At 62.3% G+C, this 19,093-nt stretch overlaps 2 protein-coding genes across 6 annotated transcripts in view; one reads left to right on the top strand and one right to left on the bottom strand.

Moving 5' to 3' along the window:
* The first annotated feature begins 3,077 nt into the window (after positions 1–3,077).
* On the top strand, positions 3,078–8,692 carry UBALD1 (UBA like domain containing 1). 5 transcript variants are annotated; one of them, XR_005213573.1, is made up of 4 exons: positions 3,078–3,372; positions 3,725–3,955; positions 5,832–6,822; positions 7,044–7,108. XR_005213573.1 is itself a non-coding variant. In XM_037814499.1 (3 exons), the coding sequence occupies exons 1-3, from the start codon at positions 3,253–3,255 to the stop codon at positions 7,982–7,984; spliced, it is 516 nt and encodes a 171-aa protein (XP_037670427.1). In that variant the 5' UTR covers positions 3,111–3,252; the 3' UTR covers positions 7,985–8,692. The 5 variants fall into 5 exon arrangements, 1 of the variants encoding a protein (XP_037670427.1); XR_005213572.1 differs by having other exon boundaries at positions 5,832–6,834; XR_005213574.1 differs by having other exon boundaries at positions 5,832–6,751; positions 7,044–7,103.
* Positions 8,693–14,928: 6,236 nt separating this feature from the next.
* Positions 14,929–19,093, bottom strand: part of C21H16orf96 (chromosome 21 C16orf96 homolog) — a 70,632-nt gene continuing 66,467 nt past the window's right edge. The window contains exons 18-19 of the mRNA XM_037813801.1: positions 15,323–15,403; positions 14,929–15,117 (exon numbers count right to left, since the gene is read on the bottom strand). Of these exons, the coding sequence (XP_037669729.1) occupies positions 14,954–15,117; positions 15,323–15,403 (245 nt within the window). The 3' untranslated portion in view covers positions 14,929–14,953. The remainder of the gene's footprint in view (positions 15,118–15,322; positions 15,404–19,093) is intronic.

The raw sequence follows: 19,093 nt of genomic DNA, 5'->3' as shown, positions 1-19,093 counted from the left end.
TGGAGAAAGGAAGAGAGTACCAGACCAGGAGCCCCCCAGGCAGCTGCCACTGGGGCCTTTGGAAAATAAGGAAAAGCCTGGAAACAGCTTCATAGTCCCTGGTCTGTGTCCCTCAAGTCTAGCCTCACAAGCCTCCTGACCTATTCATTCCAGGGCTCCCAGGGCCCGGCACGCAGGGGGTGTTTGGCAAATATTTGGGAAGTGAAACGAAGAACAGGGATGGGAGAGGGAAGCCAGGGGAGGCCAGAGATGCCAGTACCCTTGGCGCTTCGCTGACCAGCTGCGTGAACCTCAGCAAGGCTGCCAACCTCCCTGGGCCTCAGGTAAGATGAAGGTGCTGCTCAAAGTGCCTCTTCCCCGCCCCCCTACTGGCTCCATCTGTCAGGCACCGGTCAAGCCTGCTGAGAAATCCAAAGTCCACTCTCCAGGCAGGCTACTCCTGGCTGAAAACAAGGTTGTTTTTTTATCTCCTGTGCAGCCCCTGGAAAAACAAGCCGGCTGGGGATCACAGGGGTCAGCACTGTGACCTTTGCCCCTCGCCCCTGACTGCCCCACCCCCGCCTGGGACAGTTCCTTCTGGGCTTGGTAGGCCTAGGCTAGTACCTGAGGGTTACCTGAGTGAAGGTGGCAGGAGGGGTGAAGGCATTTCCTAACTCCCTGAGAAAGAAAAACCCCTGGTGGGCCCTGCCAGGATGGCACCCACCCTCCCTTGGCAGAAAGCTAACTAGCTGGCCCACTGGCCAGGCAAAAGGGCAAGCGAATCTGCTTTCCAGCCTCCGTTTCCTCATCTGTAAAATGGGAATGGAGGCAAGTGTGAAAATCAAGAGTACACTGAGGGCCAGGTCCCACCCTGAGCGCTTCACAGGCATTAACCTATAGCAGTCCTGGGGGTGGGGGGCTCAGCACTCTAACCTTGGGTTACACAAACGAGGAACCTGAGGCTTCGAGCGGGAGTAACTGGCCCAGTAAGTGGCAGAGTGAACGCTTACCTTCAGGATTGTCTCCAGAACCCGCCCGCCTTCCACCTTCCTCTTAGTAGTAACAACGGTGATCATATTCAGAGCTGCCTTTTACTGTGTGCCTACCCCACACTGAGCACCTGGCTCACGTTAATTCAAATGCTTTGCAAAAGTGAGGGGGATTCTTAGAGCAAAAATCTCCTGGTGCCATCAAGATTTGCAAAAACCACTCATTGGAGCCTGAGTGATTCCCAAGGTGCAGAAAAGGGGCCAAAATGCTGTTTCCCAGGTGAAGGAGCATAGATGGCTTCTGCCAGGGCACAGATGCCAGCCTGGAAGACACCCTGAGTCCTTTACTAGTCAATGGGCCAAGCCCCCAGCCCCAAGCCCTCAGAGGCCTCTCAGCAGTCCCACTGAGGCCTAGGTCCCTTCCCTGCTGGGATCTCTGTCTCCAGGGCACTCCCAGGATCTTTCAGGCCCTGTCCACGAGCCCCCCATTATCCTCCTCCTGTTGGTCAGAGGGAGAGCCCCTGCCAGGGACAAGGGGCTGGGCCGGTCGTGGAGTCGGCTCAATCCACTTCCAATTCGGTGGACAAGGATTCGTAGCAAGACTGCTCTGGCAAGACAAGGGTGGCCTCCTCTGGAACCAGGCATCCCCGGAACATCGCCTAACGCTGAATGGACGCCCCTCCTCCCCTATCCGGTCCCCACCCTGCCGCAACCACCGTAATAAGTACCAGAAAGCAAATCTATTAATACCCTTCAGTGGCCTTTAACCCACTTCCTAGGCCTGGGCCTCCTCAGGGCATTTTCCACATGTACAATTCGACATTTGTTCATGGGGTTTTCAACACGCCTCCACCCCCCTCCCCGGCCAGGTTTTGACTCTGATGCACCGCCCCCTCTCCCCCCAGCTCAGCTCCAGAGTAACAGCCCAATAAAGAGTAGCTCAATGGATTAAACCCGGTCCAGAGGGAGCAAGGAACCCGGCCAAGGTCACCCGGCGCGGGGATGGCCGGCCAGACCTCGGCCAAGAGATTCTCCCCGCCTCACCGCCCCCCATTCCGGCTCGGAGCCAGGCCGGGAGCCGCACGACCCGCCCCTCAACGCCAACCGGAAGCGGCACGTGCGGGGCTGTAAACACTGCCCGCCACGCCCCACCCCCGCGCCCTCCGGCCCCGCCCCGCCCGCCGCGTGACGCGCCCCCGCCCAGCGCCCGCCCCCGCCGCCGCCTCATTGGGCCGCCAGCTTTGTTTACCTTATATGGCCAGGTCCTAACACCCCGCGGTCGCCCATTGGCCAAGGTGCGGCCTCACTCAGTGACGTCACCTGGGACGGCTAGATGCAAATAAACCCGTGCATTCTGGGACTGGAAGTTCGGGGCCGCCCCGGAACGGGCTCCGCGCGGTCCTGATGCCCACACCCCACAGGCCGAGCTTTCCGGCAAAGCACAGGGATTTTGCGTGGGAAAGTGGTTGTCCCTCGGGGGTTTGCAAGAGAACCCGAGATGACAGAGGCTGCCCGGCCTCGCCAGCCTGTCCCGGGTGCCATCCATCCCACCAGATGTTCCTCGGGCCTAAAGTATGGCACCAAGTTCTGGGATCGCCGGGAAGACCCGGGAGGCTTCCTGGAGGCGGTGACACGGGCAGAGCCTTGAAAAGGACAGACTCATTCACTCATTCATTCAAGGAACGAGTGTTTATTGGGGCCTCCTGTGTACCAGGCCTTCGTGGAGCTTGTGGCCCAAGAGCGGCCGCCTTTGGCCAATATTCCTAGGGCCCGCTCCTCAAAGGTTCGCCTGCTTAGTGGAGGGATGTACTGAGAAGGTCCTGGAATCTTGACCTAGGCCCCAGTAGCCCGGGATTTCGCCCATGCACAGATCAGCGGCCCCCTACCTCCTGAGCCCCCGTCAATGCCAGGGCAACGGCGCGGGTGCCACCCACAGCAACTGGGGGGACAAGGACGGGCCCGGGCAGGCGCCTGTTCTGTTTCTGCACCGGGCCCCCGGGCCTGGCATACAGTAGGTGCTCAATTCAAGCACACACGCAGCGCCCCCGGCCCCGCTCGGGGTCGGCCTCGCCTTCCCCGGCCGGGCCCCCGGGAAGACTACAACTCCCAGCATGCCCGGCCGTCCCGCCCGCCGCGCCGCCGGAGCGAGGCGAGGCTCGGTGAGTCAGAGCCGCACAGTAAATATTTGTATTTGCCGGAGCCGGCTCGCTTGCTAATGGTGGACGCGTGAGGCGGCGGGGCGAGCGGCGGCGGGAGGCCGAGCGGGCAGCGCGGCGGCGGCGCCATGTCCGTGAACATGGACGAGCTCAAGCACCAGCTCATGATCAACCAGTTCGTGCTGACGGCGGGCTGCGCGGCCGACCAGGCGAAGCAGCTGCTGCAGGCGGCCCACTGGCAGTTCGAGGTGCGCGGCCGGACCGGGGCGCCGGGGACTGGGGAGGGACGGTGTGGACGGTGTGGACGCGCGCCGGCGGGGTGCGGGCCGTCTGTCCACGCGTGTCCGCGGGGCGGGTGCGGGCCGGCGTGGACACGTGCCCGGGTGTGTGCGCCCCGCGGGGGCCGCGCGCGCCGACTCGCCCCGGTTTCCCGGCGGCCGAGCCCCAAAGCGCACCCGCGGCGGGCGGCTGTCAGGCCCCAGCCCGCAGGCGCGTCTACACGGCCCCCGCTTCCGCGCGGAAACGCCGCTCGCGCGCGGAGTGTGGGAGGGGAGGCCACCCTCGCCGGAACCCCGAATCCTGCCTCCAACCCCCCCCAAGGTGTTGACTGGGGGGACCCCCTTTTGTTCGGGTAACGGCCGGGCCGCGGGGCCGAAGGGCGGGGCGGCGCTTGGCCAGGACGGACAGTCCGGCTGTCGGCCGGAAGGAGGACGCCCCGGGCTGCAGCCGAGCGGAGCCCGCGCCCGCCCCCCTCGAGGGACGCCGGGTCCCGCGGGTGGAGCCGCCGCGAGCGTGCGGGGGTCTGCGCGCCCGGAGGGACGGCTGGCCAGCGTGAGTAGGCGCACATGTGTATGTGTGTTTACGCACGGACCACGTTACAGTGCCTGTGTGAAGCTGTCTGGGGACACAGAGGTGGTCTGAATGTGGGTGCGTTGGCGTGTGTGTCTGGTGTGGGATGTGCGTGTTGGCGTGTGTTCAGTCGGTACACAGTGCTGTGTGTACGGGTGTCGTGTTGGGGTAGTAGGGATGTGCAGCTGTGTACTCAGCCCCATAGGTGTGTGGCAGAGAGGGCGGGTGTCTTGGGCTCTGCGCTCTGTCGTGGCAGAGGGAATCATGTACCTGCACGGGTGCACCCGGGAGGATGTACACAGTTCAGTAGCTTTCAGGCCAGCTTGGCAGGAAGTGGGGCCTCTGCTGGCCTGCGGGGGTCCTAGGGGCCAGGCAACCTTCCCTGAGTCAAAAGACTCAGAAGTAACCCTGGGGCTGGTAGTATCTAGGGCTGTTTCCTAGTGTTGAAATGGGGATCAGAATTCCCTCCCGAAGGTTCGGACAGACTGGGAAGGCAGTGGTTGATTCACCAAGATGAATCCGTTCTTCTCTCCCTGTTCCCCTCCTTGCTACCAGACAACTGGGGGTCGCTGACCCTGTGCAGTCTTCACTGCAGGAGCCAGGAGACTGCTCTGCACATCTCCCCACTCTGGCCTCTGTTTCCAAATTTGTACCCAGGGAGTTGGGACGGCAGCTCACTGCCCCCACCATCACCCGCAGGCCAGCAGCCCCACCCTGCAGGAAGCTCCTTGCTCCCCACCTCTCCTGACAATCGACACCTCTAATCAGCCCCATGTGTCTCAAGGGCTGGATGTGGCAAAACTTGCAAAACCACATTCATGGTAGTTTGCTTGAGTCCCACATCTGCATACCCAGCTCCCTCTCCTGGGGCCGGGCCGGGCCTGGCTGGGCAGGTGGCTGGCGGGAAGCGGGCCTGGCTTGCCGGGACTCTCAGCCCGGACCACGGAGCCTGGCCCTGAGCTGGGCACCCCCAGGGCCACACCCTTGCTCCAGCAGCCTGGGCTGGTGTTGCTGGATCACAGGAAATGAAGATGTGACTTTGAGGATTGAAATTTTGGGGGACAGGGTAAGGGGGGCTAGTAGCCCCCAGGGGCCCAGGGATCTCCATCTGTGTCTCAGTGTCCCCATCTATAAAATGGAGGCTCACATAAGGCAGAAGTGGGTTGTGAACCCCCAAACTTCAGGCTTCTGCATGGCAGTGAGTGGGGGCTTCTCTTGGTTAACCTTTCCCCCTCCGGGCCCTCCTTCCCACCGTTGGCAGCGTGCACAGGCGGCCCTCGCAGGCAGCTGTGTTTCTGGGTCACATTCTCTGAGTCCGCTGCTAATGGGGGCAGAAGGCTGTGGGGGGAGGGCGCTGTGCCTGAGCAAGTTGAGCCATTGCGCTTCAAGGGGTGGGACCGTCTGAGCCGTTTCTCAATGGAAGCTTCTCACACTTCAGCATTTGGAGCGGCTGCTGCGGGAGGAAGGAGAGGGCGTCCCCTGGGGCTCCTGGGTGAGGATTTGCAAAGTGAGGCTGGGCTGCACACCAGCAGCCCCTGCTGCCTGGGGATTTGGGGTCTTGGGGAGATGCTTAGAGACCAGCTCTCAGCCTGGAGCCCCCAGTCCCCCTTTTGGGTACCCTCAGGGTGGGGTACCTCCAAGAGGAAATTCCCAGGGTAACTCATTTGAATTTGTTCTTAAAAAAAAAATTAAAAATAAAACCCTGAGGGCCAGCCCTGGGAGCCGCTGTGGTTCAGGGTCTGCTGGGCAGGAGGAGCCAGGAAGTGGAGCTGGCATCGGGCATGCAGAGCTGTGGGGTGAGTGGCCGAAGGGGCCAGGCCGGTGGGGACCCCTCACGCCCCTGCCGGCTCCCTCCCAGGGCGCTTGCGCAAGAGTAGCGGCTTCCCTTATTCTCCTCGGAGGCCGGGCCGGCACACCAGACGCCCGCACTCTCCTTGGTGAGCCTGCCCTGCTCCCCCCGGCACGGACTTGCCTTCTGGCCTCCCCCCCACTCCCCTTCTCAGACTGCCCTGAGGATTCCCGGGTCCCTGTCCCGTCTTGCCTTTTTCTAACCAAGTGTCCCTGGGCTGGTCACTCCATCCCTCAGTTTCCCCATCTGTGCCTCCCGGGGCTGAGGAGGAGGGGAAGACGCTCCCGTTGGGATGTTGTGACTGAGCCCGGGCACGTGCTCAACGGGCAGCGGCGTGTGGGGAGGGGACGGTTATGGGCGCCGTGCCCGGCCAGTAGCAGATGGCCTGTGGGTGCAGCTGTGGTTAGTGGCCACCAAAGGTCACTGTCATAAACCCTGGGGTGGGTCAGTCCTAGAAGCACACGTTCTTTCACCACCCTTTTGCTCCACCACCTTGAGAACATTCTGGGGGAAGCTCAGGTGCATGAGCAACCGTGTTACTTAGTTCTGGGCTTTCCCAGCCAGAACGGGGTTCTTAGGAGGTCACTGCCATAAAGGGGGGGTGGGAGGATCTGGAAGCCCCCTAGTCCAGGCTCCTTGTGGTACAGCTGGAGAAACTGAGGCCCAGGCGGGGGTCAGGTGACTTGGTTGGCCAGCGGTGGAGCTGGGCCCCAGGGCTCCATCTGCCTGGCTCGGCGCTGTGTCTGTCCTGTCTGGCCTCGCAGTGAAGCAGGAAAGCCAGGGAGGAGACCTCGTGTCACAGGAGGAGTCCAAGGCTCAGAGGGGAATGAGGACTTGCCACTCTTTGGGTTGGCACCCGAGCCAGGCTGGACTGCCCTGAGTCTCAGGCCAGGTCCAAGTCAAGCTGTTTGAGAGCCGCAAAGCCACAGGTGAGGGGCCGAGGCGGCCAGGCGCGCACATGTGATGGGGCAGCGGCACCGCCCACCTCCAGAGCTACCAGGTGTGTGCACAGGTGGGTGGTCTGCCACGGCGTGAGGGTCTTGGCCCCCGCTCAGTGGTGGGGAGGAGCAGGAAGGGAAAGCTGGTGGTGGGCTTGCTGTCCCCACAGTTGTGCCTTGCCCACTCTTCCCCGGGGGCCACGCTGAGCACCAGGGCAGCTCGGCTGGGCGTGGGCCTGGGGGGAGGGTCTCAGAGGCTAAGTGTGGGCCTTTCTCCCCACAGACGGCCCTCAGCGCCTTTTTCCAGGAGACCAACATCCCCTACAGCCACCACCACCAGATGGTAAGTGTCCCCTGGAGCCCCGAGCTGCAGCACTGCAGGGGCCCCGGTTCTGCTCGGGCAGTAGTTAGGTGTGTGAGCAGCTCCTGGCCCAGGGCAGCTGCAGGTGCGGGGGCTCAGGTGGGTGGCCTGGCTTCAGTCCCACCTCTGCAGTTCCCCTACTTAACCCCAGAAGCTTCGGTCTCCTGAGTGTCCACCTCACCGGTAAAGGACAAGTACCGCTCCTCGCCCAGTGCTCTCCCAGATGCCGGGGGCAGATCGAGATGTGAGGGATCTGGAAAAGGCTCATGGTTCCCTAGCTAGTGTGGACAGAGGCCTGGCACTGGCCCAGACCAGCTGGATCGGCCACCCAGGGCCCCAGCCCCTCGGTGGGGCTGGTCAGCCCATCTCCAGGTGGGCACAGGGGCCCCGGTGGCTTCTGCGGATGGAACCAGCAGGCTTCCTGGCAGTGACGGGGCACATGCTCCTCTTGGAAGGCAATGGAAAGCCTGGGCCCCCCAGGAGGGCACCCCATGCCTCCCTCCCTGTTCTCTCTCTCTCCCCTGCAGATGTGCACTCCCGCCAACACCCCCGCCACGCCCCCCAACTTCCCCGACGCCCTCACCATGTTCTCCCGGCTCAAGGCCTCTGAGAGCTTTCACAGCGGCGGCGGCAGCGGCAGCCCGATGGCTGCGGCAGCCACGTCGCCCCCGCCGCACTTCCCCTACGCGGCCACCGGGAGCTTCGCGGCCTCGCCCCCCGGGGGCCCCCAGCACCACCAGCCACCGCAGCCACCCCTGTGGACTCCGGCACCTCCTTCCCCGGCTTCAGACTGGCCGCCCCTGGCCCCCCAGCAGGCTGCCTCCGAACCACGGGCCCATCCTGCCATGGAAGCCGAGAGATAAGGGCGGCCCCTCCCCCCTCCCGAGGCCAGGACCCCGTGGGGCGGGGGAGAGGATGTCTCCGCGGGCCCCCCACCCCTCCTCTGCACCCTGACCCCCGGAGCCCTGGAGGGGAGGGTGCGAACTCTAGGCAGGCAGGGAGGTGCCTCGTGTCCGCACACACGGCCACACACGCCCAACGGATGGCCATGGCGCTCAGGCCGTGTAGACGTGCATGTGGATTGACGTGTGGGTGCTGGTGGACATTGCTGCTCGGAGACCAAGCAGCCTTCCTGCCAGGACCCCCGCCCCTCCCCACTCCGGGGCTGCTGCGGAGAATTTGCTGGCTCCTGCCTCTAGCTTCCTGGGGCCGGCAGGTGCTGAAACCCACCCTGGGGGTGTAGCGCCCTCTGCACATGCCGTGTCTGTGTATTTATATATGTGGTGTTTTTCCGAAAGCAGCCTGGGCCGTGGGGCATCTGGACTTTGCATGTGAGAGCGAGCCCTGGAGCCCCGTGCCCGCCCCCCGCCCTCCCGGGGCTCTGCCTCCCTCCCGCTCAGCCAGCATTGCTGTTTGCTGCAGAGAAGAGGATTGTGGGAAACTCCAGGACTCTTCCCATCCATCCCCCAGTGCCTGCCTGCTGGGGCTGCCTGCATGCCTCCCCCAAGCCGGGGGTACCCCAGGCCCATTTCCTGTCCCCCTTTTAACAAAGGAGAAGAACTGCAAACCACCACTGGGCTCCGTGGTCTTGCCGTGTACCCTGAGTTCTGCTGCCAGCTGGCTCCGTTTGGAGGGGCGCAGCTGAGCAGAGCCCTGAGCAGGGAGCACCTCCCCACCTCGCTGGCTCCACTGCTCCTGTCGCCGCCTTTTCAGTTACAACACGCTCTGGAATCTTCCTGACCACCCGAGGCTTCTCCCATGGTCTGTTCCCAGAATCCCCTCAGTCTTCCTGGCCTTCCCGCTGCTCGTGTGGACAGAGACCGACCCCACGAGTGAGTGACTAGGGCAGGGCTAGCATCGCCGCCCAGCGTCCTGGGTTCACATCAGGACCCTTTTCCTTGGTTCTTAGCTCCAGGGGCTGCACAGCAGGCTGCACCCTCCAGCAAATGTGGCTGGGTGGGCTGGGGGTGTCCCCTGGGGAGGCAGCAGGGCCGGCACCTGTTCCAGATAGCAGAGCCAGTGGGGGCGGCACGAGGGGCCCAGGGCATAGGGAACAAGGCTGAGGTGCAAGCATTAGGTCACGAGAGGACGCATCTGAGGGGCAGGCGAGGGCCCTAGGCTCCCCTTGAGCCCAGCAGGGACAAGCACCTGTTCTCGCCTGAGCCCGGGCTGCACTGCTGGGGAGGGGGCTCCGGGGGCAGCTTTGGGGTGACACAGCCGCCACCTTCCAGGGTACCCTGACTTGGGGAGGAAGAAGCTCAGGGCCTCTGCAACAGCCTCTTGGGGTTCAGGGCATGGCTCGTTGTGGGCAAACTTCTCTCGCTCAGCCCCTCACTCAGCTAACCCCTGGGCTGTCCTTTAGAAGCTCACAAGTTTGCTTCGCCCCACCACTGGGCTGCCCCACCTGCTCTCAAAGCCCCTGAGACCACTGTTCACTTGGGGTTGTCACTGAAGACTCTGTTGCTGACGTTTACACCCAGCAGCCTGCTCTCCCTGGGAAACCCCAGCTTTCTCAGCCTCTAAGAGTCCAGGGCTGGGAAACGAGCTGGCAGGGTCCCCCCAAGTCACCCACAGAGCAGGGGGAGGAAGAGGCGGCAGACAAGCCTGTCCCGGGCCCCCTCATTTTCGCTCCACCTTCCTTCTCTGGGGTGGAAGAGGTTTCTCCAGGATCTGCCACACCCACCTTCAGGTAGTGGGAAAAATGCTTCTGAGAGGCAAGAAAGTGAGGCCTTTACCTGCAGAGTGGGGCGGGTAACAGGAGAGGCCTAGGCGCAAGGCAGGATGCAGGCGTTCGCGCCTCCTTACGGCCTTAGAGGCCTGTCGCTGACTGCAGCTGTGGTTGCTGGCTGGCAGCATCACTGCTCTTTAGGAATGCAGGCTCTCAGGCCCGGCCTGGCCCCACCGCACCAGAGGCCACCCTCTAACAAGACCCCCCGTCCCAGTGACTCACGTGGACAGTGCAGTTTGAGGAATGTGCCCTCCTGACAGCTAGACTGAGTGCTGAGCTGGTGGAAGAGGCTGTGCCAAGCCTGCTTCTGCTGCTGGGGATGTGTGCCAGGCCTCGGAGGGCTCAGGACTCACACGAAGGCTGCAAGGGCCCAGGTTTCTCCTCTAGACCACTGACATTCTGGACTAGATCATTCTCTGGCAGGGGCTGCCCTGTGCACTGCAGGATGTATGGCACCTTCCCTGGCCTCTACCCCAGTGGCACCCCCATTCCTGACAACCTGTTAGGAACAAATATCAAAGTCCCCCAGGTGCCCCTGAGGCAGCCCACCCAGCAGCAAGTCCCTTGCAGGGGAGCCCCAGATTCAGGATCCCCAAAGTGGCAGAGCCAAAGAGTCCTTAATGCTTGTTAAACACCCATGTTCCCAGGCCTTACCCTTGCAACTCTTTGGGGGAGGGTTAATAAGTGCCTGGGCAAAAGGGGACCAGCTGCAGCTCCTGTCACGAGCTGAGCGGGCGCTGGGGTCTGCTGGGGCCACCTGAGACCAGCACTGTCCCTCCATGTGGCCCCAGGTCTGTGCCCCTGGGGCTGGTACCGGGCACTTGGTGCCTGGTGCCCCTGGTCTAGGTGCAGCTCTTGGGCCAGGGGAGGGCTGCATACATCTTTGCACACCCAGCACCATGCCCAGGGCTGCACAAGTGGCCCGGACAATGCAAGTGATGCCACCTGCCCCAGAACCAGAGTATGGCAGGGAGAATGTGGAGCCTGCCACCACTTAACAGGCCTGGAAGTCCCGAAGCAGACCTCGCGAGGCCAGGACAGCTGCTCCCTGCTCAAGTGCAAGCTGGATAAAGGGCACTGGTGCTGCTGTCCCAGCGGAGCAGAGGGTGGCCACACGCTCGCCCCGGCCACACTGGGGGCTGCTGAGTCACACGGGGAAACCAGCTGTGTCACCTCAAAGTCCAGCCCAGCCTAGGCCTTGTCACCCTGACTTGCCCTCCAGACTTGTCTCCAAATGAGAGTGCTGAGTTTCTAAAATTCCACTCCAAAAACAAGGTTTGCATCCATGAAAGTTGCTGGGAAGAACATGCTTTGAGTTCTGCGTCTAATCCCCGAAGAGGGCTGGCAGCACCGAGGGGATGGTGTGTGCTCCCCCAGGTGACCAGTGTGTGGGTGCCAGTCCGGGCTGCCCCCGAACGTCGGCTCGCTCATCTCAGAGGCTGCAGTCCCCAGATGGACGCTTCCATTGCATTTTTAAATTTCTTGATTTGTTTGCGAACATTTTAAAATCAGGAGCGTTTACATGAAACTTCCCGGTTCTGACTTACCATGGAAAACTAGATCGCCTGGCCCCAGCTCCCTCAGGCCGGCCTGGCTGAGGCTGACCACCCTGCCTGTCCCGCCCTTGCCCAGCTGGCGGCTCCCTGGCCGCTCGGGGTGGTGCCCGCCAGCCCCCTGCAGCAGCCTCCTCGCTGAAGGGGCCCTTGTTTTCCCCCTGAAGCCATGAACGGCTGAGCACAGGCGTCTGGCTGGCCAAGCAGCCGTGTCTTCTGGCCGAGGGGGTTAGACCGAGAAGTGCTCTCCGCAGGCAGGTGTGGCTCCTTGGCGTGGCCCTGTAAAGAGAAGGGCTCATTTTCCCGTGAGCTTCTGCTGGACACGCATCTCCAGGGCCTTCCTGGTGGTTGCACCAAGCCTCTCTGAGGACGGCCACAGGACCCCTAACTCCCCGGGGATGGCTGCAGGGGTGGCCCAAGAGGGAGTGGGGGTCTGCTGGGGCCTAGAGGTCTGCGAGAGGCTTCCAGCGCAGACCCCTCTCAAGGAGAAATGATCCCTTGGCTGCCTCCACATCCTGGTGGCAAGGAGGCCACCCAGGCTGGTCCAGATGGAGCAAGGCTGTTTCCAGCTCTTACATTTGCAAAAGTTTCCAGGTTTTTAGCCACGGCTTATATTTGGGCAATCTATGTATTTCAAACGAGACTTAAAGAATGCAGGTCTTCTGTGGTGGAGAGGGGGGCCTGCTCTGCTTTTGGGGGGCATTTCTTATCTCCTGGGGAAGAACAAGGCTGCAGGTATTGGGGTGTTCTCAGGATGAGGCCGTGAGCAAGAGAAGGGGAGAGGGGAGAAGCCCCTCCGACAGGCACATGTGGGTGCTTGATTTTTGGGGGAATCTACCTAGTGCCCCCCCCTGCCATGCTCCACAGACAGGGGTCAAGCCAGCCTAGATGACAGCTTGTGGCAGCTCGAGTGTCCCTAAGAATTCCGACCCCCCCCCCCCCCCCCGAAGGCCCTGTCCTGGATCCTCCACCTCTGGCTTCCTGCCCCTGGGTACTAGTGGTGCCTATTTTCCAAGGCAGATCGTCTTGTTTGGGACACGTTAGCCTGGTCGGTTGTTGACACCTTGGGGTTAATGAGTTCACGTGAAAGGAAGGAAGGCTTCAGTGACCCTTTGCTGGTGGTAGTGAGGGTGGGGGTGTGGGGCTGGGCCGGACCGGGCCTGGGGTGGCAGCCGGTCACCAGGCGGCACGGCCTCCACCCAGCAGCACCCGGGGCATGGTCCTCTGCTGGGAAAGAGGCAGCCCCCTCCCCTTCCTGCCTGCACCCACTGTGCTGCCAGGGACAGTCCCGAGGACCCTCTTCAGCCCTGGGAAGCCGGGATGGCCGGCCAGCCTCCCTGCCCAGCCCAGCCCTGCCGCTGCATCTCAGGCCAGGAGTCGGGGCTGAGGGCCTCCTGGGCCTCTAGTCCCCTGAACTCCCACCCTGCTGGCCCCACCCCTGGTTCCCTCTCCCCAAGCGCCTTCCCCTCCCCAGCTTCCAACACCGGCTGGGTCCCACCTCCTGGGACCGGGGGAGTGGGGGGTGGTCTGCCCGCCGGGGACCAGGACAAAGGCCAGCGTGCCCCCGGGGGCAGGAGCGTCTTCTCCCAGGGCGGCTCCCACAGTGCCGGAAGGCAGACGGTCACCCCCCGGCCTCCTGGGCCTCTGCACCCAGCGGCGAACCTCCTCATTTGTAAACCTGATGGGCTCGGCGGCAGCTTGTGAGGGGCCGAGAGGGAGGGACACGGGGGCTTGAAGAGAGTCATATCGGGTGGGGGCAAGGGATGAGTCCTGGGTGCGGTGGTGCCTCCACCACAGCCAGCCCCCCAGTTACCAAGCTGGGGCCACACCTGCCTTCCCTGTGGTGGGAGGGGCAGAAGTGGGGTCCTCACAACGCACAGAGCCCCCAAAGGGCGGCCTCCAGGATGGGAGGAGAGCTCAGTCTCCAGCCTGTGACGCCAACAGGTCACGCTGCCCTTCTGCCCACAACAGCTTACCTCCCACCGCGCTGGGGCAGGGAGCCTGGGCCACGGGGCTCTGCGAGGTCCACCCCGGGGTGTGGCTGGGGGAGGGGCATGCAGGTCCCACCCACCCCCGTGTGGGGAGGACACCTGGCCAGTCACCCCATCCACACTCAGAAACATGAAAGATTTTATTCCGGGGAGAAGTTGCCAAAAGTACTCATCTGTGATGTGGAGGTAGGGGCAGAGGGGCCTGGGCTCCGTGGCTGCTGCCCCCCAAAGCAGCTCAGACAGGTGAGTCACCTGGGTCAGGAAGCACTTGGCCTTATTTCCTTGGAAAGGAAAAAGCACAGTCAGGGTTGGGGGGTGGTAGTAGGAGCTGGGGAAGGGGCCTGGGGTGCCCCAGAGGCTGAGTCTGCAGATCCCCCTCCACACCACCTTCCTGACAGAGCCTGGAGCCCCAAGAACAGCCCAAAGGGGAGTGACTGGAAAGCCCCCCCAGGCTCACTCTGGGTGCTCACTCCCTGCCCAGCTCACTACTCCCTCCATCCCAGGGCCTCAAGTGAATGTGTGTGGGGGGGGGAGCATTATGCCCCCAAACTGGGCAGAGGGACAATTCTTTTTAACCTCTGAAATGTGATGGAATTGTCAAAGTACAAAAAAGAAGGAAGCAAAGCCGGACCCAGCTAGGGAGTGAGAGAAGAGAAAGAGTAAGAAGGAGAAAGGGAGAGACACAACTGAAAAGGGAGAAATAAGCAGGTGAGCGAGGCTCAGAGCAGGTGACCTGTGCAGCCAGCCCTCTGCTCCGGGTCCCCAGGCCGTACACTAAGTTGCCGAAACGGGACACTGTGACCTTACTGTGTTTGCTCCTGGTTCCCTGAGTGCACAGGCAGTGAGCACAGGACCAGAAACGTTTGGGAGAAAGCAGAGGAGGTGGAAGAGCCTGCAGAGCAACCCGGAAAATCTGAGGTGGTGGTTCCAGTTTCCTCGGGGCTCAGCCAAGAAGGAAATATAAACAATCAGGGGTTTTGGACCCAGTTCATAACGGTAATTAACCGTAGAAATAATCAACACACACAAAAATAATGCATGTAGGAAAGCTTGGTTCCCATGGGGAAATTGGACTTGGTAAAATAATAGCCCTCCAATAAAATGTACAGTGGGAATAGCTGTAATTGGTAAAATAGGATGGGGGTTGATCAATGAATCACTTTCGCTGAAAAATTTACATGGAAAAGAACAGATCCTGATGCAAACATTTCAGAAAAATAAAAAGGAAAAAGATTAAAAAAAATCTCTGTTGTATTACAAACTGGTCAAGGAATTAAATTGGTGTCATGGAGAGTTCACTCTTGAAGGTTTAGGATAAGAGGGATTATAATGTTTGTATTTATACCCGTGGAGGTGGAGCACTTGCTGGGCTAAAATGCTGGGGCCAACTGCGGCCTCCCCCTTGTGGAGACCCCCCCACGTGCAGGGCCCTGCCTGCTCCCTCTGCCCCTCCCCTTGTGGAGACCCCCACCCCACCCCCGGGGCCCTGCCCCCTTCCCTAGGCCGGCCCGCGGGACCCGCCGGCAGCAGGGAGCGGAGGGGACCCCGGCGGGGCGGGGCTCACGGGCGCGCCGGCTCCTCCGCGGGCTGGGTGCTGGCCGGCTGCCTGCCGGGCCCTGGGAGCGGCGGCAGGGGCGGCAGGGACCGCAGGGGCGGCGGCCGCGACGGGATGATCAGGTGCGGGCCCAAGGAGGTCGTGCCGGCCCTGCTGCGGGGGTACAGGGCTGCGGGGCAGGGGAGACCCTCGGTTTGGAGGCCCGCGCCCAAGGGAGGGTGACGGGCAAGAGAACCCCTGAGCCTGGACGAGCCCCCAGCGAGCTGGCTTAAGGGTCGGGGAAGAGGAGAGGGAGAAAGGGCTGCGTAAGCTGCGGTGCCCCCGAGGCCTGTTACCATGGTGATGGGGGGGCTCCCCAGGGTGCAGGGACTCACACGAGTACACGGCGCCCACGACGGCGCCGGGGCGCACGGGCTCGTCCAGGGACCGGGATGGAGGCCGCGGCACCTTCACAGCTTGGGGGAGAGAAGGGGGTCGGCGCTTGCGGGGCCGGCTCCCCCGCACTCCGGGCCCACCTGGGGCCCCGCCCTGCCCTCCGCCCGGGGCCAGGTCCCTTTAGGTCTGGTGGGCCCCCGAGTGCCCCTGCAGCCCCCACCCCCTCCCACCAGCCACCCTCACCCCTGCCTTCTAGGAGGACACCCCCTCCCTGCCTTCCTGCAGCCAAGGCCTCTCCCCAGTCTACAGACGGCCTTCTGATGATAGCTGAAGGCCAGGGAGGAGGAGACATCATTTTAGCCTAACAGGACCCAAGTGATGTGGAGGCGGGAACATTTACAGTTTAAGGGGCTGTTGGTTTGGGGACGTTCCCACTGGAGGCCAGACTCTCGCAAAGGCCCCCCTTCCGCCCTCCTGTCCTCCTCCATGAGCCCAAAGCTTCCCTTCTGCTCCAGACAAGAATGAGCGCCACTGACCACCCAGGCTCCAGCCGCCGCACAAGGGGCGGCCAGGAGAGAGAAGACGGCGGAGGGCAGCCACCCAGGGCACGTGAGGTCTGGGCCTAGGGGGGTGGCTCCCCACCCAGGACCCCTGACTGTTCCTTTACCTGGATGGCACCTTCTTCCTGGGTCTTCCTATGGTGGTCCCCAGACTACTCCTGGCTTACGTGCCACTTTCTCAGAAAGTCCTTTAGACCCCCTGACCTGAAGCGCCCTCCCTAAGTCATTCTCATCCCCTTTCTGTCTCATCTGCATTCACTGAACTTACTCGCACATTTTATCACCTCTTGTAGAATAAACACTCTACGGGGACAGTAACTTGGATCACTGTGACCCTATTGGCTTTGCCAAGTGGTGTCTCAAACAGCTTCTGGCACCAAGGAGGGGCTTGGGAATTATGAACCAAGTGACCAGGGGCAAGGGACCGCCAAGGGGGCAACCGTGCAGATCTCCCTGCAAGAAAGGGCAGGAGGGAGCTGGAAGGGGCTGATGGGGGCTGGCAAACTCCAGCTGTCAGCATCTTCCAGGTCTTCCCAGCCAACAGCCCGAGCACGGAAGGAGCACAGGGCCTGGCAGTTGGGTCAGCCTGGACCTTATCTGATCTGCATCACTCTCTCAGAGTCTCCTTCTGCTCCCTCCTTGTATCTATCATAGGCGTTACCCCTCCGTTCCCCATAAGCCCCTTGCATTCCTAACTGCCACAGGGTCTGTGTTCCAGAGACCCCCAACTGACACAGGGTAGCACCCTGATTCCCTATTAATTAGCCTTTGGCTCCCACAGAGCTGGGATCCTGTCCCTTGGCCCCGAGCCCAGAACTCCCTGTGTGCCTTGCGGTCCTGCGTGAGCACAAACGCCCGGGCAGAGGCTCCCTGAGCCCCCACTCTGTTCACTGACTAGCACCCGTGTTCCACCAGGGGTCAGAGTTGGGACCTGCCACCAGCTGGCCAGTGAGTTCCCCTGCAGGTGGCTGAGGACCTGGGGGGGCAGGAGGAGCAGGACAGTGTGGTGGGCTGAAGATGGCCCTCACGGGTGTCCCCAACCTAATACCTGGAAACTATGAAAGTGTTGCCTTACGTGGCAAAAGGGACTTGGCAGATGCGGTTAAACCAAGGACTGGGGTATGGGAGATTTTTCTGGATTATTTGGATGGGCTAATGTAATCCCAAGGGAGGCAGGAGGGTCAGAATCAGAGAAGAAGCGGGACGATGGAAGCCGAGGCTGGAGTGATGTGCTCTGAAGATGGAGGAGGGGGCTGTGAGCCAAGGAATGTGGGCAGCCTCTAGAAACCGGGAAAGGCCAGCAAACGGATTCTCCCCAGAGTCTCCAGAAGGACCCAGACCTGCCGACCCCCTGACTTGAGCCCCTGTAAGATTCATGTAGGATTTCTGACCTCCAGAATGAGGATAATAAGCTGGTATTTTTAAGCCACTACATATGTGGTGCTTTGTTACAGTGGGAAGCTCACACAGCTGGGCTCTGGGCCACGAGGGGTCCGGCCAGGCCAGAGCTTGAGGCAGTTCCCTTCCAGCTGGCAAGGAGGGGCAGGGCTGGCGCGGGGTCTCTGCCTTAGTTTTCCCCTTGCCTCTCTGCCCCCATCCTTCCCCCAGGAGGTTCTCCATGGCCACCTCCTCCTACCCAGGTCTGCCCACCCTTGTGCCTTGCTCTGCAGAGCCCTCTCCGACTGCCAGCCCACTGACCCACCCGGCCCCTCTGAGCCCCTGCTGTGAGTCCCGCTCCCCGGGGTCCATCGTTCTCTGTGTGGGTCTGAACTCCTCGCTATGGCGTCTACACCAAGTACAGCGCTGGGATCACGGGCTGGCCCGATGCCTCGTGGGGCCCCATGGGCTAGCCTGGGGCTGGTCGCGGCAGGGGGGCGGGTATGCGTGTGGGCGATGAACAAACAGTAGCTGGACCCTGGTGCCCCTTGCTGGGTGAAGCAGTTGAACCAGGCGGACGCCCTGCTGTGCTGCAGGTGCCTTGGGAGGGAATGAGCCACTCCCTGAGAGGAGAGACACCCTCCCTGGTGGGGAGCCTTGGTGGGGACGGGCGGGTGGACCCAGGTGGGATGCAGGCGTGGTCCTGCAGGGTGGCGGCTCCAGCCCCCAGTTCCTCCCTCCCAGCTGGGACACTGCCTCTCAGGGTGGGAGGAGGCAGGGCAGGGCTGGCGCAGAGTCGGGGCTCATCAGCGTGGCCGCTGCTGTCATCATCCTGCTGGGTGACCCTGGGGACACGGAGCGGCTGAGCCATCTCCAGGAAGGGCCACTACCACCCCAGCGACAGCAAGGCCCCCCCCCCCCCAGCAGACACAGGTTCTGGGATGGCACCCTGCTCTCCTGGAACAAGGGTGGGATGGGCAGTGGGTGGAAAGGTGACCCCTAAAAGATACATCCCTGGGGACCTACGAGCAGGACCTTATTTGGAAAAAGGGTCTTTCAGATGTACTTAAGTGAAGGGTCTCGGGCTGAGACGATCCTAAACTGGATGGTGCCCTCAGAAGGGAAGAGAAGGGGACATGGAGGAGGATGGAGGTGGAGACTAGGGCGCTGCAGCCACCAGCAGGACCCCTGGGGCCCCCCAAAGCTGGGAGAGGCCCCTGGGGCTTCAGAGGGAGCAGGGCCCTGCCGACGCCTGGCTTCCAAAAGCCGGGCACCCAGAGCTGTGAGAATAAATGCTGGGGGTAAGACACCCGGTTTAGGGTGATTTGTCATAGCCGCCCCAGGACATCTCTGCTGTCCAGGCCTCGAGCCGAGGGGCAATGGTGGCTGAGGAGGAGTCACGGCAGGCAGTGCCCAGGCCTCTGGGCCCCGTGGGAGCCGGCCAGAGCACCCCGTGGGGCAGGGTGTAGCTCCCAACCCAGGGCATGATTCAGACTTCGTCTTCCAAGAGGGGGAAGAGGTCCCAAAGGGACATAGAAGCAGGTTTCCCTTTTTGTATTCTGGCCTGGCGTGGGAGCCCCGAGTCCCGGCCTCCCCAGCAGCAGCCGGCTGAGTTCCCATGGGCCTCACTGTGCCTGCTTCCTCCCGCCACAGGGCCTTTGCACCTGCTGTGCCGCCCCCGGACCACTCTCCTCCCCTCCCACCCCCTCGCCCAGCTAAGCCCCACTCCCTCTCCAGAGCCCAGCCCGGCCCCCTCCTGGGGCAGCCTCTCCCTGGGTCACAGGCTGCCCCTTCACCAGGGGCTCCCTCAGCTCAGTTCTTCATCTGTTTGTA

The sequence above is a fragment of the Choloepus didactylus genome, chromosome 21 (assembly GCF_015220235.1).
Source record: "Choloepus didactylus isolate mChoDid1 chromosome 21, mChoDid1.pri, whole genome shotgun sequence".
NCBI lineage: Eukaryota > Metazoa > Chordata > Mammalia > Pilosa > Megalonychidae > Choloepus > Choloepus didactylus.
Note: the sequence above shows the minus strand (reverse complement) of the source record. Positions and strands in the feature narration are given on the sequence as shown.

Excerpts from the sequence above, each read along its gene's own strand:
- UBALD1 (XM_037814499.1), top strand. The coding sequence starts at position 3,253 with ATGTCCGTGAACATGGACGAGCTCAAGCACCAGCTCATGATCAACCAG. Across the intron at positions 3,373-7,043 it reads CGGCCCACTGGCAGTTCGAG|ACGGCCCTCAGCGCCTTTTT; the intron begins GTGCGCGGCCGG and ends TTCTCCCCACAG. Across the intron at positions 7,104-7,648 it reads ACAGCCACCACCACCAGATG|ATGTGCACTCCCGCCAACAC; the intron begins GTAAGTGTCCCC and ends TCTCCCCTGCAG.